Source organism: Erythrolamprus reginae, chromosome 3 (assembly GCF_031021105.1).
Source record: "Erythrolamprus reginae isolate rEryReg1 chromosome 3, rEryReg1.hap1, whole genome shotgun sequence".
NCBI classification, from domain to species: domain Eukaryota; kingdom Metazoa; phylum Chordata; class Lepidosauria; order Squamata; family Dipsadidae; genus Erythrolamprus; species Erythrolamprus reginae.
Window position 1 is genome coordinate 56,664,456 of NC_091952.1, and position 26,359 is coordinate 56,690,814.

A 26,359-nucleotide genomic window follows, 5' to 3' on the forward strand; every position below is an offset into this window, starting at 1 on the left:
ACACAGAAACCCAGGGCTCCAATAATATTTGGACTACTTTCCACATTACCAATCATAGAAGACAGCTGGACTGACAGAGCTATCTGTGAACTCTTACTTGAAATATATCCCATTTGTGGCTGTTAGACTAGCTATATGTGCATATTATGGACTTGGAGCATAAGAAAAGAAATCATTAATACCATCTTTTGATTATTTAAATTATTTAAAAACTGAAATACAGTGGTCCCTCGATTTGCGCGTTCTCGATTAGCGCGAAACGCTGCAACGCGGTTTTTCAAAAAATATTATTTAAAAAAATAAAATATTAAAAAATAATTTTTTTTTAATTCTGTTCCCTGAATGGAGACCGCCGGCCGCTCAATCGGGCCGGCAGGGAACAGAATGGAGCCTTCCGCGGCGGGGCTGGTAAGGGGGGGAGCCGAGGGGGGAGCCGAGCCCAGCCCCGTGGCATTCGCTTTCCTCCCGCTCGCAGCCGACTGATCGTGGGCTCCTTTGCAACCTCGGAGAGCTTCCTGGTTTTTGTGAGCTTTCATGCCCTGGAAGCTCTCCGAGGTTGCGAAGGAGCCCACGATCAGTCTCGGCTGCGGGTGAGAGGAAGGCGAATCCCCCGTGGGCTCCGTTACATCTTCCGCTGCCAGCCAGGCCATGCTGGCGGCAGCGGAACAATCGCTGGCTGTCAACTTTTCTTTTTAAAACTGGGCAGGAGCTGACTTGCCTCCCCAGTGCTAAAAAGAAAAGTTGACAGCCAGCGCTGCGACTGACGGAATGCTGGCGGGGAAGACCAAGGGAAAGTTCCTTCAGCCGCCCAACACCTGATCCGCTCCGCAGCGCGGCAACGGGGAAACCCCATCTTCGGCTCCTCGCTGCTTCCGCGCTGCGGAGCAGATCAGCTGTTGGGCGGCTGAAGGAACTTTCCCTTGGTCTTCCCCGCCGCCCACACGCAAACTCCACCATCTGCGCATGTGCGGCCATGAAAAAAATGGCGCACATGCGCAGATGGTGTTTTTACTTCCGCATCCAATATAACGCGGAAATCGGTTAGCGCGGGAGGTCTTGGAACGTAACCCCCGCGCTAACCGAGGGATCACTGTAATTGTCAGGAATAGAGATTAACTAACAAAAGCAGTTTATTTGTTGCAGCTATATTATCCCAGAATACGGCAGTTTGGAATATATGTGATGATATACACATGCACCTTTTGAAAATAATAGAAAAATCATAACAAGATGGCAGATACCAGTTTTGACTAAATGCTTTTGATGATCACTTTTCCCAAAGGTTGGATCCAGAAGCAAATATATAATATGCGACACCTGGATAACCTCCTGCTGCTTTCGATAACATGTCCCAAAAGCAAATTTTCAGAGCAGCCATAGGAAGTCTCTGAACTGAAAATTTGACAAGTAGCATGACAAAACTTGAATTTCTAAAAATTGATTATTCTAAGATACTTTGATCATATTATATCTAATCAGGGGTGGGTTAGGACTTACCTTGCTGCCGGATTGCTCTCACCTGTGTGGGCGTGTCTCGTGGTCATGTGCAGTAATTAAAAATCGCTTCAAGCCCCCCCAAAAATCCAAAGCCCCCCCCCCAAAAAAGATGGCAACTGCATGCACAGTGTTGGAACTTGGCTTCTGCACATGCTCAGAAGGGAAAATAAATACCTAGAGAGCTTATGATTGAAATGAGATGTAACTTAGGGCTTCTTGGCAACAGCTAATATTCTCTAAGTTATAGCACTATGTTCAGTTTAGAACAGGGATTTCCAACTTTGGAAACTTTAAGACTTGAGGACTTGAAGGCCACAAGTCTTCAAGCTGCCAAGGTTGGAGACCCCTGGTTTAGAAGACTGGCTGTAATGTTGCTCTAAATTGATGTAAGTGAAACCAATGATGAATTTAGGCTATTTTGTCCCAGGAAAAGGATGTGGCAACTTGATTCATTGATAGGTTTTTACAAGTATTCCATAGAAGGAGACTGGGATTATGTGGCAAAGTAGAAAGGGTAAACTATAATGGATACTGGTGGATGGATGGATTCGATGAAAAGATGAAACACTGTTGAAAAAGAAGCCTACCACTTCTTTTCTTCACAGATACACATGAAACGAGATGGAAGGATAATACAAAAAGTGCTTACTTTAAGGTTCAGACACGCATAAAATGACTGTCGGTGCCCTGGGATGAGTCAGACGAGAGGGACTTGGTCGGTGGAGTCAGGGAAGCTGGGGAAGTGGGAGGGCTTGGGGTAGCACATTGAGCTGAAAACAAGAAACGGAGATAGCGCCTGAATAATATACAGTATGGTGCTTCAGACGGGGGAGGGGAGTGGGAGCGAGGGGGGGAGGAGAAAACAAAGGCAAAGAAACACAATACATTCAGCATCCATTGATTAAAAGAGAAATAAAAGGTAACACAATAAAAAAAAATCACACAGCAGTAAAAAATGGCTGTACTGCTTTACCTACAAATAGATCGCATGATTATTGCTCAGATTAAACAATGAGGTCAAGATGGGCTGTGTGCAGTCCCAAATTCCAGGTGGATAGCCCTTTGACCAGAATTGCTCAAATAGAAGGCCCCATTTCTCGTCGTTTTGTGGTGAGAAATTTTAGAAAACTAATTTATGAAAATACAAATAATCCCCTAAATCCGACATGAATGATGTACAGTAGTCCCATTCACTCTGAGTCTTCAAATTCTCTCCCAAAATCTAAGTGAGATTCTAGGGCACCCACATTTCTACCCACAGAATAAACAGAGATCGAACTTACAATAATTGCTCTGTATAAATAAATATACAGAGTCGGTATATTTGTGTCTCCTGCATGCGCGTGCGCATCCGAGCAAGGTTTTGCTTCTGCACATGCATGGAAACAAAAAAAACCACTGAAATCTCTCGCGCATGTGTATCTCCTCATGAGATTTCGCTTCCTGCACATGTGCAGAAGCAAAATCTCGCTCGTACACATGTGCACATGCCAGAGACATGATGCTGTGTGCAATTATCTGTATCAGGAGGAATCCTCAGGGATCGCCTTCTGCTGCACGAATCCCAGCAACCAGTTAGGTCCCACAGAGTGGGTCTTCTCCGGGTCCCGTCAACCAAACAATGTCACTTGGCGGGACCCAGAGGAAGAGCCTTCTCTGTGGCAGCGCCGACCCTCTGGAACCAACTCCCCCCAGAGATTAGAATTGCCCCCACCCTCCTTGCCTTTCGTAAACTGCTTAAAACCCACCTCTGCCACCAGGCATGGGGGAACTAAGATACACTTTCCCCCTAGGCCTTCACAATTTTATGTATGGTATGTTTGTATGTATGATTGTTTTTTATATAATGGGTTTTTAACTGTTTTTTAGTATTGGATTTTGTTGTACTGTTTTACTGCTGTTGTTAGCCGCCCCGAGTCTGCGGAGAGGGGCGGCATACAAATCCAATAAATAATAATAATAATAATAATAATAATAATAATAATAATAATAATAATACCACCACACTGAAATGCTGAAGCAACACTATCTGGTTAAGTTAATCAATGGAAACAAAAGTGTTTCTCTTATTGGGACTTTTATTTTACCGGACAGCATGCGGCCTCGTCGGGAAGCTTCTGTAGCTAACGCGCAGGAGATCTCAATTCGCTTTTCCTGCTCTTGTAACTGAACCTCTGGGTCCTGGGACAAGTCCATCTCTCCCTCGCTGAGGGGGATGACATTCTGCATGCTGCAAGAGAGAACACACAAGTTATGTCAACCAGAAGCCACGCCCAACTATAAGGCCAATAAAATAAGATGGAAACAAATGTGAAACATCCTATTATTTTTAATATAGTTTTTAATATTTCTCTACAAAACACAAATGGCAATTTTTTAGTTATGTAAACACACTTTGTTTACAAAATTAATATTTTTGTTCATTTTCTAATTTTGAGGGAATTTTGAGGGCATAAATATTTAGATAAGTTGTTTTTCCTATCTACTAGATTGGAATTGCTATGAGGCATAGCCAGCAAGTCCAGATGTACAGACAAGGCACCAAAGAGAAAGAAGAATACAGAACGAAACCTATATAACATTAGTAACTTCTGAATGTTAAGAGACTACTGGAAAGTGCTGCTAATAAGCAGCAAGACCAGTGGTGGGCTTCTACGGGTACGGTCAGATTTTTTTCTTTTTTTCCCTTCTGGGCTCTGGGTATGTTTTTCCTATCCCAGTAGATGAGGTTGAATGTGTATAATTTTAGAAGAGCTTTGCATGTGTGTGTGTACATACACTTTATATAGTAGATAATGAGGGGTGGGCTACTGCCCGGGCAGGGGGGAATGCAGTGGGTTAGCAAAAATAGAGCTCCACCCCAGAACACTCAATTTACACTGAAAGATGTTGAAACAAAATGCATAAGCCACACCCCACAGTGCGGTAGTAAAAAATTTGGTAGCCCATCACTGAGAAAGACCAAATGTACAGCCTCCAAATCAAGAGTAAAATAATCCAAAATGAAATGAAAAAAAAATCATGCTCAATGACCAAAGGGTACATGGGAAAGTCAAAATGTGTGAAATAGCACTCCACCTGGATTTAGCAATCAGTGTCTTTATCCTTTCCACTTTCTTTTGTTTTTCCTTCATCTCCTCGGGGCTCAGTGGAGTATCAGGTTCCATCTCAATATACCTTTCTGGAATGAGGACTTTATCTGGAGTGGAAAGCTGAGTAACAAAAACAGCCAATAAGTGGCAATGATTATGGAGGCCTTGTTAAATGTGTCACTTAGTAGTATATTCTACTTTACCCTACCCTACCTACCCTACCGTCTAGTCGAGTCTTGCCTATCCTTTTTCTACTATCCAACCCTAATCACTATTTTATACATTCCAGAATACAGTAGTACCTCTAGATACGAGTTTAATTCATTCCAGAAGGGAGCTTGTATGTCGAACAACTCATATCTGGAACAAATGGCTTTAGACTTTGTTTTTCCCCTCCGAGATAACCAGAAGCAAGGATTCTTGCGCCACCTAGTGGACACTCGGCTTGTATCCCGAATTTGAGCTCGGGTCTGGAACAGAAATTTCTCTCCCCTCGTGGCTCGTAACTTGGAATACTAGCATGTGGAGCAGCTCGTATCTAGAAGTACTACTGTATATATATATATTTCAGATCATGCTCAAAGCATCTGTGCTCTGAAATTCTTAGGGCTATATTAAAATCAAACATTCCAAGCTTTTCATAAATGCAAAGTTCAGTATTCTTAGTTCCTCTCCCGCACCTGCATAACTTTTCATTGGGTCGGTCCTGTATCTTTAACAGACTAGTGAAACGCTCAGCTCATGTTGTTCCAACCACACAGACCCTTTGAGTTTCACAGAAATGATCTCAGTGTACATTATTGGGAAAGAGGACATTTTGCACTTTTGATGTGCTGAGATTCAAATCAATAATATATTTCACCTCCTTGCTGATGTCCACATCATAATGTTCTGGCTCCAGATCCATTTTGCGCAGGCGAGCAATCTCATCTCGGGGGCTTTCATACATCTTGCCAGAATCTTCAGAGCGCAATGCTGCCTCCAGATCAGATATATCCACTTCATGGATACTGCGATGCCTGCGAACCTAGAGCAAAATAGACCACTTAATAAGATATGGTCAATATTGCAATATCTCGATTGATCACTGGGGCCAGAGGTTTAGTCTTCTGAGTTTTTGGACTTGTGCTGGAGTCCATCCTTAGGGAACTTCTCTCTCACCAGAATGTATGAGAGAGAAGTTCATTGTGGATTGGATCTAGCATGAAAGCCCGGAAGACTAGATCCCTAGCTCCAGTGACCAATCCAGATTGGATCCTGCAACATTATTTTATTTTATATATTGGATTTATAGGCTAGCCTTCTCCTTGCAGACTCAGGGCAGCTTACAAAATAAATATTGGCAAAGATAAAAATAGTACAATACAGTTAAAAAGTTAAGAGAAGTAAAAAATAGAACCCAGTATAAAAACAATCAATCATCTTTCATTCATACCAATGGAGGGAGCGAAAACTCACGGCCCTAGGCCTGCCAGCATAAATGTATTTTTAATGCCTTTCAGAAGGCGAGGAGAGCGGAGGCAGTACGAATCTCTGGGGGCAGTTGCTTTCAGAGAACCAGGGTTGCAACAGAGAAGGCTTTCCCTATGATCCTGCCAGTCGGCATTGTTTGGCCAATGTGACCCGGATAAGGCCAACATGTGAAACAGAAATTGGTCCCATAAATAATCTGGATCTATACTGTGTAGGGAATTATAGTAATAACCAACACCTATTTTGAAGCATGTAGAAACATAGAAACATAGAAACATAGAAGACTGACGGCAGAAAAAGACCTCATGGTCCATCTAGTCTGCCCTTATACTATTTCCTGTATTTTATCTTACAATGGATATATGTTTATCCCAGGCATGTTTAAATTCAGTTACTGTGGATTTACCAACCACGTCTGCTGGAAGTTTGTTCCAAGGATCTACTACTCTTTCAGTAAAATAATTTTTTCTCATGTTGCCTTTGATCTTTCCCCCAACTAACTTCAGATTGTGTCCCCTTGTTCTTGTGTTCACTTTCCTGTATTACATTTCCTGTCAATGTAATATTGACAATATTTGATTGTCAATATTATTTCTATCTTGGCAGATCACTTGGTTGTCTTTATCAACCTGGAGCTGCACTGGCTTAATTTCCCATGACTATCCTTCTGTACCAACCAGATCATTAAGAAATGTCTTTACAGAAAGAACAACAGATATCAGAAAGAAAATTTTAGAGCAACATAATTTACTGTGTAAAGAAATATTTCATGGGGAAGGAGTGGAATGAAGCAGAGATTCAATCATGTGGATTTCAAACTCTGATTTGGACTGCACAATTAACATATAGGTTTACCATTGCTGACTCCATTTGTAGGAATAAGACTAAATTATTGCCTCCTAGTAATTGTTACATAATTTAAGAATATTTGACTGTCTTAACATTCAGCCCAGTTCTTAACTTTGCAGTACTGTACCTGCAAAACATCTATATGAGACAGTGCTTCACCATTTTTTCCCTCAGAAAAATACTAATATAGTACTGAAGTATGTCAGAGCAGTTTACAAGATGAAGATTAGTTTCAACTAATAAAATTAATTTATTACCACTTTATAAGAGGCAGGTGCTTTTGAGAGAGGGCTATCTGTCTGTTGCTGATTGGCTGGAAGTTGCAAGCTCCTTCTCTTTTCCTTCATAGAACTGCTTTGATGGCGTTTCATGCGATCAATTTGTTCCTCAACACTCATCTTCGCTTTCATCTCATTGGAAAACACAGCACTCTTTGGCCTGTCCTAATGGAGAACATAGGACCCTGGTGGTTACACAAGCCTTTGGTTTCATCAAAATCTTGGTTTATTTTTTTTCTGAGGGCAGATTTAGGAGGTAAAGAAAATATCCTGATAATAACATCCTTACATTGTTAACATTTTTATTAGAAGATGGGAAATAACTTAATAGAATAGCAGTCCAGATTTTGAATCAAAAGATAACTAGCTGTTAACAAAACAGTTTATGGAAAGAAGAGGTTGGCAAAGTGTGATTGAGTATAATAGCAAATGCACTAAGAAGTTTGCAAAATTTTGAAATTTTTATTTATTACTTAGATTTGTATGCCGCCCCTCTCCGAAGACTCGGGGCGGCTCACAACATGTAGAAACAAATCATAAGTAAACAGACAAATTTAAAAATATTTAAATATTTAAAAAACCCCATATGCTAACAGACGCACACACAGACATACCATGCATAAATTAAACATGCCCAGGGGGAGATGTTTCAGTTCCCCCATGCCTGATGGCAGAGGTGGGTTTTAAGAAGTTTACGGAAGGCAGGAAGAGTAGGGGCAGTCCTAATCTCCGGGGGGAGTTGGTTAGAACAATACAGTATTTTTTTCTGCATGGCATGATATAATAAGATATGATGTACAGAATAAAGATAGTCTATAAATCTAATAATACAATAGAATATTTATGAGTTTATGACAACTATGATGGGCTCTTTTTTTGGGGGGGGGGAGGAAATACACTACTAATTTAGCTTACAATGCAAACATCAGAAGAAAAAACAAATGCTGTGTCTAAGAACTGTGTCTTAAAGTTGTCAAGGTTGGGTAACCCTGCCTTATGTAATAAACATTGTTCCCCTTTTGGTACCAAGCAAATACTTTTTCATTCCCAAAGGAAATTGGTTGTTTATTTTTTAGTACAATTTGTAGATGCATTGTTTAAGAGGGTTGCTTAAAAATCTGATTATAGCTTTTAGTTTGAGAGGTGATTTTTTAAAAAAAATTCATTTGAAATTTCTTTTCACTGATCACTTGATTGTTTTGTTTTCCGATTTGTTGTATAATTTCATGGCTGCCTTTTATTTATTGTATTGTTCAGCACTATTTCCTGCAAAGTAATTAATATTATTAAGAATGGATAAACAGCATGTTGAAATGATGGCAGAATTCACCTTTACCTGAGAATCCCGGCCATTGGCACTCCTCCTCACCACACCTGATGTTGGTGAGATCTCATCATCCATAGGTGACTTGGTTCTTGGAGGAACAATACCAACTATACAGGAGGGTAAAGAAAAATAAAGATATTAACAAGATTCTGGTAATGGCCATACTTGAAGAGAAAGCATTTATTTTAAATGACTTTTATACCCACTCATATTGTAACCACACACCCATGTATCTTGCCTGGGCTCCAGCCTCATTCTACTCCAACACTTGTGTTAGCAAAGCTCTGTTGGTTGGTTTGCCTGCTATCACTTGCTCATTATCTATTGTAAAATGTGAAGTTTTATTTGGACTCTGGAATTTTACATTGACTGTTATTATAATTTCTGCTCCATTATTTAGTTATTTTGTGTGTTAGTCTTAATTCAATGTTAGCCACACAGACTTATAATAGATAGATGGGTGACCACCCCAAAATAAATGGGACAGATGATAGAGATAGATGAATGGATGAATGGGTGGTTGGATTCATCCATCCTTGTGATAAGTAATCCAAATACTTATTTAGGACAGGTAATTCAAATAGTTATTTAGCACAAGACAGGAACAAGAACTTGCTAAAATCAATTCAGAAGAGCCTTACTGAATGACAACAAACTCACTGGGCAAGCCTACAAGCTTGTTAAGAAAATAACCTTTGAGAAGCAGGTTTTTATCCCATTGTGAAAGTCTATGGATGGGTTCGCCTATTGCAATCTGCATTTGTTTTAGCATTCATTGCTTAATAAGTCAAAATGCATAGATTGGCAGTTAAGATATAAACCATGGCTTAAGAATGACTAGGCTCATACACAGTAATAGCCAGCCAAATTTTTTACTGCCACACCGTGGATGTGGTTTATTTTGTGTGTGTGGCGTAATGGTCATGTGACTGGGTAGGAGTGGCTTGCTGGCCATGTGACCAGGTGGGAGTGGCTTGAATGATCATAATCGTTCAAGTGAACTGTTAAGACCTCGACTTACAACCTTACCAGTGTTGCTTGCTGGGGTGACAATTTGCTTTGCGTTTCCTGCGACCTCCTTCCTGGGTTGCCCCCTGCCTCAGGCTGGGTAACTAGGCGAACAGGTGCTGCCACCCACGCCTTCTGCTTGCACCTCAGGCAGGAGGTGGCCACGTGAGGCTGGATGGGAGCCAGGCAGGAGAGAGAGAAGCTTGTCCGAGGCCAGGAAGGAGGAAAGAGGAAAAAAGCAAGGAGTAATCCAGGAAGTGACAGATGGAGTTGCGCACGCATCTTCATTTCCGCTGGTGGAACTGTGTTCCACCCCACCCTACCTGCTGCCCACCCTGCTCATACAGCATGCTAGGGTTGGCATCAGTAAAGGGCTCTTCATCAATGGCACTACTGGTGCATTCCCGGTAACTAGCGTGGGAGTGTGTGTGTCCGGCATGCACGCACGCATGTGCCCACATGAGATTTGGCTTCTGTGCATGTGCAGGAAGCAAAATCTCACACGATGACGCTCGCACAAGTTTTTACTGATTTTCAGCAATTTCTTTGCTTCCCTGCATGCACAGAAGCAAAAAATACTGAAAATCAGTAAAATCTCACACGCACAAGCGTCCTCACTTGAGATTTCATTTCCTACACATGCGGAGAAGCTGAATCTCATGTGGGCACGCATGAGCATGCATTGGGGTCATGGAGATTTTCCTACTGGGATGATGTACCGGACCATCCATGCTGCAAGCCAATACTGGTTGGCATATGTGTGAACTCTGTCTGTCTGTGATGTTGTATACTGGTTCTGTATACTGACATTGTAATGCTCTGAAAAAGTGAATTTGGGGATAAACAGCTTTACGTTTTGTAATGTATTCCTACATATTATGGTTTTTAAAACATATCTTTCCTGAATTTAGAGATACAAACTCTATACAAGTTATCCCCAAACTATACTCTTTTAAACACCAGACTACAGTTCCCACTATCCCAAGCTAGCCTGACTTTTGGAGCTGGCAGAAAAGATAAAATCAGCAAACAAAAGGATTCTCTTAATACATGCTATTTATAGGTACCTTTGTTGAGTGCCACCTGCTTATCAGCCTCTTGGTCTTGTCTTGGCTGCAAGAGACCAGCCTCCACTGTCGAATGTGAAGTTGATGCCCGGTGATGGTCCTTCTTACTCTGCTCAAAGCTGGATTTTGACTGTAGGGAAAATATATTTTCTTTGAAAAAGTGTCTGGTCTTGCTGAAGAGAAACTGCCTGTAGACATCTGTTACTGCCTGGAAGGTTTGCTTGTTTTTGTTTTTACATTTATATGGCCACCCAGATCATAGTTCTGATTATAGATGTTTAACATAGAGTTAAAACAGAGAAGAAGAAAAATAAGCCCGAAGAATAAAATATTAACAAGAATGAACATATTGAAAGAAGAATCAAATGCATCTCTGTAGTTGTTGTTTTTTTCTTCTCTGTTCCAAAACAATTCAAACTATCAAAACACAGTCAGCTGAAGAAAAGATGGGGCAAGTGCTTACTTCATTAGCATGCATTTTGTTCAAGCGGGACTATGACTGTTCACCTCCTCTACTTGGCCACGCCTGTTTTGTCCCCAGGCTTCCGCCCCAACCATTCAGGCGCCTCAACCATTCTCCTTGGCCTTTTATGGGCTCAAACCCAATTCACCCTGGTCTTTTGGATGCACGGGACACTTTGCAGCCAGCCAATCAGAGGAGCAAGAATCCCACCCCTTCTTCATTCCTTTCTTTTCATTCTCCTCCACTCTCCTTGCTGTTTTGGGCAGAGGTCGTCTCGAGATTTGGTGTTTCGGCGAATGGGCCAAGGAGAAAAGGCAGCGCCCGAATGGTTGGGGGCAGAAGCCTGGGGATGAAACAGGCACGGCCAATACGAGGAGTCGAACAGTGCCATTCTGTTTTCAAGTGAAGTTAAAATATCCAGGAAAGGTAAGGATTTCTATTCCTAGTAGATTCCCCTAGGAATTAGAAATGTCTGGCTGTATATACATTGGAGAATAAAGCTCATTAGGTAAACTGCCACCTGTTCTCTACTTCTATAAATGAAAATTAGAAATTAGAAATTAGAACAGGATAGTTGAAGAAATTATATTGCCCTTAATTAGAAAACAAAAATAGCAACTATTTAGAGAAAAATAATACTCTGCATAAAAGATTCACTGTCTTGGATACTTAGAAATCCATTTTCTTCTGCTTAAATACCATTTCTATGACTTTCACAGAGGCTTAATTGAGGTAACAAAGGCTTTTAAACTTCTTATAGTCATGCCTCAACTTATTTCTGCTGCAACAACTTAGTTTTTCATGACACGGAGATACATTGTCTGTCCGTCTATCTGTCTGTGTCTCTCTCTCTCTCTCTCCCCTATCTCTCTCTCTCTCTCTCATCTATCTATCTATCTATCTATCTATCTATCTATCTATCTATTATCTATCTATCTATCTATCTATCTATCTATCTATCTATCTATCTATCTATCGCCCGCCTTTATTATTTTTAGAAATAACTCAAGGTGGCAGACATATCACACACACATTTCTCCTATTTTTTTTCCACCACAACGCCTCACCCTTTAAGTTGAGCTGGACTGAGAGTGACTAGTCCAAGATCACCCAGCTGACATTCATGGCTAGGCAGGACCATAACTACTAGACCAAACTGCTTTCATAGTGCTTGCTGCTCCTGTTTAAGTAAGTTTTTCAGATCTTTGATTTCCCCCCCCCCCCAAAAAAAAACCATGCACCCTCCTTTCTCTGCTGTAAATGTGGGATGGAAGTGTCCCAATAAAGTAAATTCTCTGGTCACATGATTTAATTTCTCCCTCCTCCCCATTTTGTGTTGCTAGCTTCCATCTCTGTTTTGAAAACCTACCCATCTTCATCCATGATTACATAATTAAAACGCTGCTTTGCATTCTCAAAAAAGGCCAACTATTTGCAACATAAGTTCATGTGGAACTACCTTTATCCATTATAAGCTTAAAGACACAACAGAGTTGCTGTTAGACATAGGGTTCCCCCAACCGCCCTCTCTGGCCCCACTGCCTGGTGAAAGTAGCAAAGGATAGACTATGCCTCTAGATCTCAGACTCCCATTTTGATACCTGTCCCCTCTTCGCCTCGCTGCTTTCCTGCCAGGAAGGGGAGTTAGGATATTGCCAGAGACGGCTTTCAGAAGGAAGTGGAGGGATAGTCGGAGGAGATTCCAAGGGCACATATGATTTGGGGAGGGGAGGTCGAGGTGGACCAGGCTCCTGGAGTGGAGAGGAAATCAAGAAGCGTTAGGAGTAAGAGCAAAGAAACTGTGAGAATGTGAAGGAAAAGAGAATTAGTGAGACACAGATACATATAAGGACAGATGTTAAACCAGGAGAGGCACCTCATCTGAGCACCAACAACTCAGGAGTCAAAATGAACAGCCTTTTTCCTTGGTGACCAACCCAGTACCAATCCAGAAAATACTACTGTTAGCCAGGCGTCACTTGATAAATAATGTACATAATATGATGACTTGACTTTCATTTGCTTCGAAAAATATCTGCCATTTCAAAATATGCATCCCTTTGGAGACACATTCTTCAAAATACAAATATTTCACCAGACAATGCAAAACAAAATCTGAAGACATGGCTGATATGGACTTAAAAGTTCAACCGAGGTCAATAGGTTTTAGCAACATAAAAAGTGATGCTCCACACAAGTGTAGGGATAGTACATGAGTGGAACTAGGGATGATGACTATTTCAGGGCAGGAGTTTGATTTTGATGATAGAGTAGCTCAGGAGACACTTCCACTGATCTTAGACATTTAACTAAAACTTTTTGGCTTGTTCTGATGTATCTACCGTATCAGTCTAATGCAAAGGAAAAGACATGGTCTTTCACAGTGTTAATTGACCTCTAAGATGCTCCCAGAATTCCCCCAGTCAGCATGCAATCAGAAGGAAATCTGAGAGTTGAAACCCACACATTTTAAAGCTGCTGAGGTTGAGCACATTATTCTATAAATTTCTGCATAATTTTTGTACTGATCAAGAAGCAAGCTATATGACTCTCACCTTTTGGCTCAATCCAATGACTTAGGTTTATACATTGCTCAAAAAAAATAAAGGGAACACTTAAACAACACAATATAACTCCAAGTAAATCAAACTTCTGTGAAATCAAACTGTCCATTTAGGAAGCAACACCGATTGACAATCAATTTCACATGCTGTTGTGCACATTCAACTTTGTACAGAACAATGTAATCAATGAGAATATTTCATTCATTCAGATCTAGGATGTGTTATTTGAATGTTCCCTTTATTTATTTTTTTGAGCAGTATATTTATGACAAGAAAGCATGAATTTGTTACTAATTAAGGAGGGCTCAAAATTAGTATCATAAGTTACTGTGCTACTAATTTCAACTAAGCCATTCCAGGCTTTTTAGAGTACTGAAACACTTATTGCCAAGATGTTCAGGTGGCCTTTCTAAAACAGAATGGTAGAATTTGCACCACTTATTTAGCTTGAATTCTTAGCATTTATTGGGTGCTTCTTCTGATAAGACTATTGGTGTCCCCAACAATGTCTAGAGCAGTGTTTCCCAACCTTGGCCACTTGAAGATATTTGGACTTCAACTCCCAGAATTCCCCAGCCAGCGAATGCTGGCTGGGGAATTCTGGGAGATGAAGTCCAAATATCTTCAAGTGGCCAAGGTTGGGAAACACTGCTCTAGATAACACCTTCTATGAGCTTATTCCGTAAGACTGTCATTCTCCTGAGAGACTGACAATCCTGTCAACGAAGTAGAAGATGGATATACCTATGTCAAATAAAACACCTCCAGAAAAGTCTACCTGACTGTTCAGAATATCTCATTTAAAATACAAATCAAGGGGAGCCAAAACAGTTCTCAGTTCTATTATGGTTCGGAGTCTTTCTTTCCATTCCCCCTCCTGAAGCTAATATCACTCCCGAATTAGGTTTGGCCCATGAAAGAGTCTCTTCTCTCTTCCAATCCACTTTCACAGAGTGTATGTCAGGGGTGGGTTCTTCCCAGTTTGGACCAGTTCGGGCAAACCAATAGGGACTCGCTGCTGATGTCATAATGACATCACCGACCCAGGTCAGTTGGTGCTGGTGTGTGGGCACCACCATCTTTTTTTTTGTATTTATTTTTTAAAAATTTCATTCGAGTCCCCTGGAGAAGGGCAGCCTAGAAATCCAAATAACTAAATTAAATAAATAAATAAATCTGAGCATGCCGAGTTTCCAGCATTGTGCATGAGGTTGCCATCTTGTTTTTGGCTTAAAAAAAAAATCTGGACTTTTTTTTTTGTCACTATGCATGCGCGCGTGCACATCCATGCAGCGTGGGAGGAAGCGAACAGGCAGTGAGGTAAATAGGAACCAACCCTGGTGTATGCCCATATTGGTAATGACCTTTAAAGCCCTTCATGGCATTGGACCAGAATACCTCCAGAACCGCCTTCTACTGCACAAATCCCAGCGGTCGATAAGGTCCCACAGAGTTGGCCTTCTCCAGGTTCCGTTGATCAAACAATGTCGTTTGGCAGGCCCCAGGGGAAGAGCCTTCTCTGTGGTGGCCCCGGCCCTCTGGAATCAACTCCCCCCAGAAATTAGAACAGCCCCCACCCTCCTTGTCTTTCGCAAGTTACTCAAGACCCACCTATATAGCCAGGCATGGGGAAACTAAGACATCTCCCCCAGGCTTTCTTATATTTTAAGTTTGGTATGTATGTGTTGTATGGTTTTTAACAGTTGGGGTTTTTAATATAATTTTTATTATTAGATTTGTTCCATTGTTATACTGTTTTTATTACTGTTGTGAGACGCCCCGAGTCTTCGGAGAGGGGCGGCATACAAATCTAATAAATTATTATTATTATTATTATTATTATTATTATTATTATTATTATTATTATATGCAGGGGTGGGCTACTGCCTGAACGCAGTGGGGTAGCAAAAATGGAGCTCCACCCCCAGAGCACCCAATTTGCACTGAAAAATGTTGAAAGAAAATGCAGGGTGTGCTGCATAAGCCACGCCCACACTGTGGTAGTAAGAATTTTGGTAGCCCTTCACTGTATAGATACTGAAATAGTCGGAGGCAAGTATCGGTAATAACAGACTTTATTCAGTATGTCAGAAAGATGTATGGAGATGAAGAACAGAGGCCATAACAGATGACAGGGTTTATATACTCTCGCTGGCTGAGGTAACAACCAATCGGGTGACAGAGCATTGCCGCCCTTGCTCTGACGAATAACTAACCAATCACAGTAACCGGGGTTCATCCAATAATAACTAGTCTCCAAGCGTACTTCCATTAATCTCTGGGCAGGACATAACAGATACATTTGTATTTCTCCCACAGTCTTTTTTTATTCTGATTTATTATACCCCTAGCACACAAACACATACACATCAAACTACTTAAATTTTGTAATGGGGGGGGGGGGAAGCCAGACAAAGCTTGGTCCTGTCATAGCCGAAGACAAAATGGGTCAAAATGTGCCATGGTCACAATTGGAGAGGTAAGGGATTTTTTCCACAGCAGAATCACCCAGCGAAGTGGTGCTGCAAAGACAGCTGTCCCTGATTGTATTATATCTTGTCCTTGAGGTACTCAAGATTTTCAGGGGGAAGAAGGAAAAAAAATAAACATTACTTCCAAATTGAAACAGTTAAAGACAGCTCAAGACTGCTTCAGAGCAGACTGGTGGTGAGATGGAGGCAAAGTCATGAAGACATGGCCCTCAAAAATTGTTGGGAAAGCACCAAGAAGCATCCAGCAAGTGTAAGGGTGTAGACCAGGGGTGGGCAAATAATTTTGCCATGGGGCCTCATGAAAAATTGGGATAGTTTTAGAGGGCTGGACTAATATAATTAACTCAGTTCTACCCAATACTGTATATACCAGTGTTTCCCAACCTTGGCCCCTTGAAGATATCTGGACTTCAACTCCCAGAATTCCCCAGCCAGCGAATGCTGGCTGGGGAATTCTGGGAGTTGAAGTCCAGATATCTTCAAGGGGCCAAGGTTGGGAAACACTAGCATATATTATTTATATACAGTATATACAGTCACTCTCTCAGTAGGAGGTCAGGGTCCACTCCAGTGCGAGGATGAAAGAGCTCACCGCGTCTGCCGGGACTCCTCCGGTTCCTGCTGTCCTCATGATTCATCAGGCAAGCAGGAACCGGAGAAGTCCCGGAAGACGCTGTGAGCTCTTTCATCTTCTTACTGGAGCAGACCCTGACCTCTGCGAACCAGTCACAGATAGCGGGCGGGTGGATCACAGGCAGCGGGCGGGCAGGATGCGGCCCACGGGCTGCCCCTTGCCCAAGTCTGGTGTAGACTGTGCTCTGAACAGTGGAGCAATTCAGAAGGATCCATTTTTAAAATCCCAGGTGTTAGTCAGATGCATCATTAGTTTTTTGCCAACTGCACAAACATAAAGAAATAAGAGATGGGGAGCCTTGCCTTATGGGGAAAACATCTGCTCATTATTTTAATTGCTAAAAGGCTGCTTCTTATAAAAGTACAATTGGATAGAACAAAGAAAGAGACTATTTTCTATAACAATCAACCTCTGGCCTACTTATTTTCAGCTGCTGGAAAATGTTAAAAGCAAAAATTAAAGCAAATGAATACATACAAAAATTAAACTCAATTACACACAGAGTTTTTATCGGTTAAACTGGTGCACCGAGTGCCAGCTACCAGGAATTTGTTCTTTAGATGAACAAACTACAGATTTCCAAGGATTTGGGACCAATTTCCCAACCTTTAACTACCTGGCTCTCTGAAACCATTCAGGAGTTGTAAGCCAATAATATCATGCTTAGATTTAAACTGTGGTCATTGGAGGAATTAGTCCAACCGTTCCAGGTCAGAAGAAGGTTTAGATCGCCACCTACTGGTGGAACTGGTTAACCTTTAAAACAAAAATATATTTTGGCTGCTTCTATTTTCCAGCACCTTTAGCCGTTCTAACTGATGAGAGATTTGCTCACCTCATTGCTGCCTTGCTTGGTAGGTGAACTCTGTGATCCCGACACAAGCGAGAAAGGGCTCAGGGGGCTGGTGAGGCTAGCTGAGCTCAGAGGACTGGCTGGACTGTTGGAACTGTAAGTTCCTGATGGGCCAACGGCCACTGCAAGAAAGGGGAACAGATAGTAAAGCATTAATGAACTGCAGGAAAGGGACATATGATGATGAGTTGGAGAGGACTGGAGTGAATGGAGTGGAACAGAGGATATTTTCTATTAAAAGGAAAAAGAGTTTTTAAAAAAGTGATGAGGCTCAATATACTATACATATAGGAAATAAGGAAACCATATAGTATTACTTTCTACTGCCTAAAACAGTATTTCTTAAGCTTAACTAGTTTAAGATGTGTGAACTTCAACTCCCAGAATTCTGACTGGGGAGTTTTGAAAGTTGATATCCACACATTTTAAAATAATTAAGATTGGGAAACACTGGTTTAAAGTACCTAAACCTGGTTAAAATATTATCCTACACTGTCTTCATTTCAACATTGACACATATTCCAAAAGGTTTTAAGCCCTCCTGATGGGATGTTTCAGTCTTAAAGGTGGTTTTCCCTATTAGTATGAAATGGAATGGAATAGAATTTTATTGGCCAAATGTGAATGGACACACAAAGAATTTGCCTTGGTCCATATGCTCTCAGTGTGTCAAGAATCAAATATTTAATGATAGACCAGATACAAATAAGCAATTGAATCATATTAGGAACCAGTCAACATAAATTGTAAGGATACAAGCAACAAAGTTACAATCATGCAGTCATTTGTGGGAGGAGATGGGTGATGGAAACGATGAGAAGGTTAATAGTAATGCAGACTTAATAAATAGTTGGACAACATAGAGGGAATTATTTGTTTAGCAGAGTGATGGCATTTGGAAAAAAACTGTTATTGTGTCTAATTGTTCTGGTGTGCAGTGCTCTATAGCATGGGTTTGAGTTGAAGCAGTTTGTGTCCAGGATGTGAAGTGTCTGTAAATATTTTCACAGCCCTCTTGTTGACTCAGGCAGTATGTAGGTTCCCAATGGAAGGTAGGTTGATAGTAATTGTTTTTTCTGCAGTTCTAATTATCCTCTGAAATCTATGTCTGTCTTGTTGGGTTGCAGAACCAAATCAGACAGTTATAGAACTGCAGTGAACAGACTCAATAATTCCTCTATAGAACTGTTATTAGGCAGTCAGCAAACAGCAGCAGTTTTACTAAGGACACAATCTGAGGCACTTCACCAACCCATATGACTAGAAGACTTCCAACATCCCTTACAATTCTGTTATTCTACTATATTATCAATGATTTCACCAGTATGGCATAAATGTTGGTGGCAGGATCAGGCTGGCACATACTGACCACCTTAGATTGGTACAGCTATATCTCTCTAATCTGGTCTTGGACATTATCCCCCGGGGCCATTCTGCTTGAACAATGTGAGAGTCCAGTTCTTCCAATTATTTCAAACAAGGCTCTTCCTTATACATACCAGATTTCTCAGCCAATAAATCAGCCTGAATAACAGCTGACATGGATGGATGAAGGGGGCTGCAGTGTCAGCTGGCTGCTTCATGGAACAATCCCCCCCTGGGTTTAACACTCTACTGTACTGGAAGAGCAGTAAATCCCAACTCAAAATCACTGACAGGTAGGGTGGAGTGGCAGAGAAAGAACTACTTGTACAATCCCCCTAGAAGCCTATCAGCCAATGTTTGTACTGCTTTTAGACACAGATGGGATTTTTAATGGATGAGTGTTAATCTTGGTGTTCAAGGACAATCTGACAGTAATAATGGATTATACCACAAAGCAGCAGCAGCAGAGAGAACAGCAACACACAACCTCTAACCTCCCAGCTATTCAAGATGACTCAGATCCCTTCGCCTACTGCCTCTTACCACCTGGGCAACTGACCCGACATGTGGCAAAATGCCAAGTGAAAAACCTAGTTTTCTCAGAAGTTTAGGCCCTATAACTTGGTTGTGAGTAAAAAAAATCACTATCCTCTTTCTACAAGTCAGAAAAGAGACACTGAGGAATAGCAATGGGGGTAGTAAACTCTATGTTGATTTCAGGCTCACGGACAAGAAAAAAGTACAGGGGTTATCCAGAAAGTAAGGTTAGAAAGCACGGCGCTCTCATTGGGAATGTTCGCGGGGGAAATTGGTATTACTATTGTGTAGCAGAAAGCCAGTGGAAGAGAACAGGCAGTGCCAGTGGTCAGTAGATAATCGACTGGCATTATCAAATGACCTAAGTGCCAAAGCCCACTGCAACAATATAGCCAAAAATGCTTCTAGAGTTGTTAACCTGATCCTACATAGTTTCTGCTCTGGCAATCTCACACTACTCACAAGAGCCTACAAAACTTTTGCCAGATCCATTCTAGACTACTGCTCATCTGTCTGGAACCCATACCACATCTCGGACATCAACACCCTCGAAAACGTCCAAAGATACTTCACCAGAAGAGCCCTTCATTCCTCCACTCGAAACAGAATATCCTATGAAAATAGACTAAATATCCTGGGTCTAGAAAGCTTAGAACTATGACGCCTAAAACACGATCTAAGTATTGCCCACAAGATCATATGCTGCAATGTCCTGCCTGTCAATGACTACTTCAACTTCAACCGCAACAACACAAGAGCACGCAACAGATTCAAACTTAATATTAACCGCTCCAAACTTGACTGTAAAAAATATGACTTTAGCAATCGAGTTATCGAAGCATGGAACTCATTACCGGACTCAATAGTGTCAACCCCTAACCCCGAATATTTCTCCCTTAGAGTATCCACGATTGACCTCTCCAGGTTCCTAAGAGGTCAGTAAGGGGCGTACGTAAGTGCACTAGTGTGCCTTTCGTCCCCTGTCCAATTGTCTCTCCTTTATCTCATTTCTCATATATCTTTTCTTCCTTTCATACATCTTCTCCTCTATTTTTATATATTTTCTTCTATCCTTTTCTTTATATATATTACTATATGTCTATTCTCTTCTATATGTATTGTGTATTGGACAAAATAAAAAAAAATAAAAAAATAAAAATATGGTGAAGGTTAGAGATGAGCGTCCTCATTCCATATCCCTCCAAGTGCAAAGTACGCACTGTAATACGCTATCTGAATGCTAAGGGCATGAATGCTACTGCGATAGGTGCCCAAGATGCTTACTGAAGCTCACAGTCAGTGCAGCCCGAGGATTTCTTGATCATTTTGGGATTGTATAATGTATAGTGTACAGTACAGTGGTCCCTCGATTTTCGTGGGTTCGAACTTTGCGAAAAGTCTATACCCCGGATTTTCAAAAATATTAATTAAAAAATACTTTGCGGGGTTTTTCCCTATACCACGGTTTTTCCAGCCCGATGACATCATATGTCATCGCCAAACTTTCATCCGACTTTAATAAATATTTTTTTAAATAAACTTTAATAAAGAAACATGGTGAGTAATGATCTAAATGGTTGCTAAGGGAATGGGAAATTGTACTTTAGGGGTTTAAAGTGTTAAGGGAAGGCTTGGGATACTATCCATAGTGTATTTACTTCCGCATCTCTACTTCGCGGAAATTCGACTTTCGCGGGCAGTCTCGGAACGCATCCCCCACGAAAATCGAGGGAACACTGTATACTCAACTGTATAGTGACAGGAGATGAAACTTGTTCTTATCACCATACTCCAGAGAGCAAACATCAATCAATACAGTGGTGCCATATCCATTCTCCTTCAGCCAAAAAATTCAAAACTCAGCAATCAGTGAGAAAAATCTTGGGCACCCATTGTGCACAAATCTTGGGCACCCATCGTGCACAGATCTTGGGCACCCATAGCAGCAGCGTTCATGTCCTTAGCATTCAGGTATCATGCTCTTTTCTCATCTGTAACCTTCACCACAACGCCAGTCAATGATCTACTGACCACTGGCACTGCTCGTTCTCTTCTGCTGGCTTCCCGCTACATGATAATAATACCAACTTCCCCTGCGAACATTCCCTGTGAGAGCTATATGCGTTCTAACTTTCTGGATAACCATCATACTTTAACTTTAATATAGAGAAGGTTATGGGCAGAATGGATAGTTCCCCAGTTCCAATAACTCTACTTGCATGTTTTAGGCACTCCCCTCTCATACGTAATATCTTTTTTGCTACATTTCCCTAGCTCTAGAGCAGAGGTCTTCAAACTTCACAACTTTAAGACTTGTGGACTTCAACTTATGGACTTCAACTCCCATAGCTGGTTGGAGAATTCTGGGAATTGAAGTCTACAAGTCTTAAAATTGCCATGTTTGAAGACCTCTGCTTCAGAGATAAAAAAAGCCAGAACAGGATTTTCGAAGGTATATGTAGCTTTGAATACATTGATTCTTGGTCTGTAGGACCCTTAACTTGTATCCATTAGTTTAATCCTGGTATCACTACTGTAGTTATTTTAGTTGTTATGGGTACCTTTGGTTGTTTAATTGTTATTGGTACCTTTGGTTGATTAAAGCAAGGGCCATATTTATTGGTTAGCTACATAATTTATTTGTCATTTATTTATGAGACCTCTATGCTTCTCCAGTGCAGAAAGCTCTGGGCAACACAGACAGGGAACTGCTGCCCTCCACTTAAACAGCACCAGGGCTGGCAACTGGAACTTTTCAACTGCAGCTGAAAAAAAATCATGCTGAGCATTAAGGTAAAAGCAGATACTCAAGTTTGGAATAACTGAGTCCTCGGAGAGGGGCAGCATAGAAATCAAATAAATGAATAAACAAACAAACAAACAAAAAAATAAATAATTATTAATTTGGGGACTATCATCAGTTTGGGGAGATGGAAGTCACGGGATGGGGGGTGGGGAAGAGAGATCTAAAGAATTGAATGGAGTAGAGTAGAGTAGAGTAGAGTAGAATTCTTTATTGGCCAGGTGGGACTGGACACACAAGGACTTTGTCTTTGGTGCATATGCTCTCAGTGTATATAAAGAAAAATAAAATACATTTATCAAGAATCATAAGATGCAACATTTTGTGATCATCATAGGTTACTGAGCAATCAAATAGTACTAGAAAACAAATAAAACAATATAAATTTTAAAGATAGAAGCAACATGATTATAGCCATAAGTGGGAAGAGACAGGCACTAGGAAGGATGAGAAGAAGAATAGTAATACAGTCTTAGTAAATAATTGACAGTGTTGTGGAAATTAGTTGTTTAGCAGAGCAATGGCATTTGGGGAAAAAGCTGTCTTTGTGGCTACTTGTTCTGGTGTACAATGCCCTTTAGCATCATTTTGAGGGTAGAAGCTGAAACAATTTATGTCCAAGATGTGAGGGGTCTGTAGATATTTTCACAGCCCTCTTTTTGACTTGTGCAGTATACAGGTTCTCAATGGAAGGCAGGTCGGTAGCAATGGTTTTTTCTGCAGTTCTAATTATCCTCTGAAGTCTAACGCTTGATCATAAACCAGAAGGGCATATACAACTCAATCTAAAATGCTTTGCATGCTGACATCATTTTAAATATCTAGGGCACATTGGAAAAATTACAGAAAGGATTATTCAAATGGATTAGAAACCTGCTCTTTAAAATACAACTAATGCATTCAGAACTTCTTATAAACCTATTAGCTTGAGGTATGGGAGGACAAAGTTTACACAATGATGCCTAGCATGGAAATATGAATAGTGAAAAATACATTTCAAATGCCATTTGAAATGCAGTCAGTTCAGAATGGACAACAAAAAATAATTATTTCCTTCGACACAGTTTTAACTGATGGAATTTATTCCCACAAGATGAGATGATAGTGCTGCATGTAAAGTAGCTGGTTTAAAATTATTGCTCAATCTATGAAGGATAAAACTATCAGTGGTTTAGGGTGAACCAGTTAAACAGAAATACCATAAGAAAAATAAAGGGATTAAAACAGTATAATCAAGAGGTGTGCCATAGCAGTTATACTACTGCCAACACAGTATAGTTGTCTAGATTAGAAAATAGTATGCAAGAAACTTTCATAGAACTGGACTTTTTATTATATTTTTAAAATGTACCATAGAATGTTCTGATGGGCATTATAAGAAGTTGAATATTGGCATCCAAAACACTTCAGTGTTAAAGATTGAAGAATGCTTGTTGAAATGAAATAAAGTAATACTTGACTTAAAAACAGAAGCTGAGCTCAAAGAAGGAATTTCCTGGCAGAACAATTAATCAGTGGAACCCGTTGCCTCCAGAAGTTGAGGGTGCTCCAACACTGGAGGTTTTTAATTGGAAGTTGGACCAGAAGACCTCTAAGGTCCCTTCCAAATCAGTTATTCTGTCAAAATTATGGTTGTGGGTCATTCCTGATATTAAGTAGGTCATCACATGACCCACCATGATTTTATGACCTTTTAGCAGTGATCCCAGGATACAGCAGGAAAGTACACAACCAATGGTAATTCTACACTGATTGGAATAGCAACCAAAATATTCCAGTGAGCATTTCAGGAAGCAGAAAATAGATGTTCATTTGCAATGGCAGATAATTAACTGTTGCAATTAGCTCTGGCCCAGCTCCTGCCCCAAGGAATGTGCAGGTGGATGTGGGGGAAACATCCACATGCCGCAGGCCTATTTTGCTCCTGATGGAATCTGTCGACGAAGCCTCCTCTGACCAAGGAAGCATGAGTGACAGGGAAGAGGGGAGTTTGGCAGACAGCCCAGGAGGAGATCAATCATCTGTATCAACCTTGGATTTTGAACAAGAATTAATGACACATCCACGCATGTGTAGAGTGATGCATAGGAGACAACAACTGAAGGATTATTACAAGAGAAAATGAGGCCACCTGTGGTTGGGCGGGGCTGCTGTAATTAGTGCTACAGATAAAAAGAACAGCATGCTGGTTTAGCCTTGTGGCAGTTTATCTGATTCATTGTTTCGTCAAGATCGTGGTTTTTGTGCTGTTCAAGATTGTGGGTGGACTCTCTGGACTTTAGAATTGGACTCAATTTCCCAGTTATTGGGTGAGCAATTGGATTGCATTTAACCTGTGCCTTGTGTGTACCAGAAAATCTCGTTGACATTTAAAAAGGGAGCTGTTTCTGTTTTTCTGTTTATAAAAACTTTTGGGTTTTCCTTTTATCATGTGGTGTGTCTTCCTGAACTAATTACCCTGTAATTACGGGTGTTTGAAACACGCCGGCAGAACAATTAACACTGAGATATTTAATACTCAGATATTAATTGAACATTAATTGAACATTAATTGAACAAGGTTAGCTATAGCACTTAGACTTATATAACACTTCATCATGCTTTACAGACCACTCTAAATGGTTTATAGAGTCAGCATATTGCTCCCAACAATCTGGGTCTCATTTTACCAACCTCGGAAAGATGGAAGGAAGGCTGAACCAACCTTGAGCCATTCAGAATGGAATTGCTGGCAGTGAACAGTGAGTTAACCTGCAATACTGCATTCTAACCGCTATGCCATCATGGCTCATTAAAAAATAAACATCAAGAACTCTTTTGATTTTTGAATAGAAGAAGTCCCTTACCTCGGTGTTTTGCAGTGTCTGTGCCCCGAGAGGGGTTGTTCTTTTTAAGTCCCTCCATCACATCCTGGATCCGCCAGATTTCTTTCTGGATTTGCCTGTTGAGCATTTCATTCTGAAAAACCAAGGAAGAGAAACAAATCCACATTTCATTATACTAAGTACCAATGTTAGTAATTAATTTCCTATACTTAATTGTGGTCAGGGGGAAGGGTAATTTTAGGTAACCATGTTGCGTAATATTAGGTCAGCTGAAATATATATATTACTTTTCTTTTCTCTGTCAGCAGGCTATTACTTAATATCTGACAACTACCATAATAGAAAATAGATAATGCACACACAAAAAATATGATTAAGGGAAGAAAAATAGTGCATGTTTGAAATATTTCATTTAAAAATTATTTAAAGCATAGCCTCATCATGATAATAGAATAAAAACATTTTGGTTCTGCTGTTTTGATATTGAATACTTTTATTTAAGAATAAGCAACAATCCATGAAAAAAATCATGGTAGCAAAATGTTTCAAATTCAAAATATTGCGAATTGAAATGATCTGTTTTGAATTTGAAAGTATTCTCCATTCAGCCTGATTTTGAGCTCAGACTTGTTTTAAACTAAAAGAGCTGCTTCATGTTCAAAGCAGATTCAGAATAGCTGGAATAGTACAATACAGTTGGAAGGATTTTTTCAAATTTGAACAAAACTCTTTTAAACTGAAAAGTTTTGGATCACACCTAATAAAAAGCAATATATTATGCAAGGAGAGTCATAGGAACCATGGTGCTGCAGTGGTTAGAATGCAATATTGCAGCTAATTCTGCTGACTGCCAGGTGTTTGATTCTGACCGGCTCAAGGTTGACTCGGCTTTCCATCCTTCCAAGATTGGTAAAATTAAGACCTGGAATAGAGATGTTCGATCCTATGGTTGAATTGCAAAAGCACCATCAACAGTATCTGCTCTTGGTTATGTTTCTCTTTTTTACAGATTTCAGAACTTAGTGGCATTCAAATCACTAGAAATTTCTGGGAATTGAAGTCCCCATGTCTGGAAGATTTTCCATTAGAGAACTCTATAAATGCTTTTTTTCCTATGCTTATTTGCATCTGCTATTAGAATTCTGCAACAGAAAAAGTTATCTTGTAGGAAAGGGAAATTCAGAAGAAAAAGGATAGGCAACATTTGTTTAACTTTTCTACAAAAAACGTCC

At 40.5% G+C, this 26,359-nt stretch overlaps 1 protein-coding gene across 5 annotated transcripts in view; it reads right to left on the minus strand.

Moving 5' to 3' along the window:
* The window catches only part of PLEKHA6 (pleckstrin homology domain containing A6), a 204,459-nt gene that overhangs the window by 7,572 nt on the left and 170,528 nt on the right, over nucleotides 1–26,359 (minus strand). For all 5 annotated transcript variants that reach the window (XM_070745441.1, XM_070745444.1, XM_070745443.1 and 2 more), the window contains 9 exons: nucleotides 25,149–25,260; nucleotides 17,580–17,719; nucleotides 10,592–10,721; nucleotides 8,526–8,623; nucleotides 7,169–7,354; nucleotides 5,452–5,616; nucleotides 4,576–4,709; nucleotides 3,585–3,727; nucleotides 2,147–2,267 (listed from right to left, as the gene is read on the minus strand). In XM_070745441.1, coding sequence (XP_070601542.1) covers nucleotides 2,155–2,267; nucleotides 3,585–3,727; nucleotides 4,576–4,709; nucleotides 5,452–5,616; nucleotides 7,169–7,354; nucleotides 8,526–8,623; nucleotides 10,592–10,721; nucleotides 17,580–17,719; nucleotides 25,149–25,260 — 1,221 coding nt within the window. In that variant the 3' untranslated portion in view covers nucleotides 2,147–2,154. The remainder of the gene's footprint in view (nucleotides 1–2,146; nucleotides 2,268–3,584; nucleotides 3,728–4,575; nucleotides 4,710–5,451; nucleotides 5,617–7,168; nucleotides 7,355–8,525; nucleotides 8,624–10,591; nucleotides 10,722–17,579; nucleotides 17,720–25,148; nucleotides 25,261–26,359) is intronic.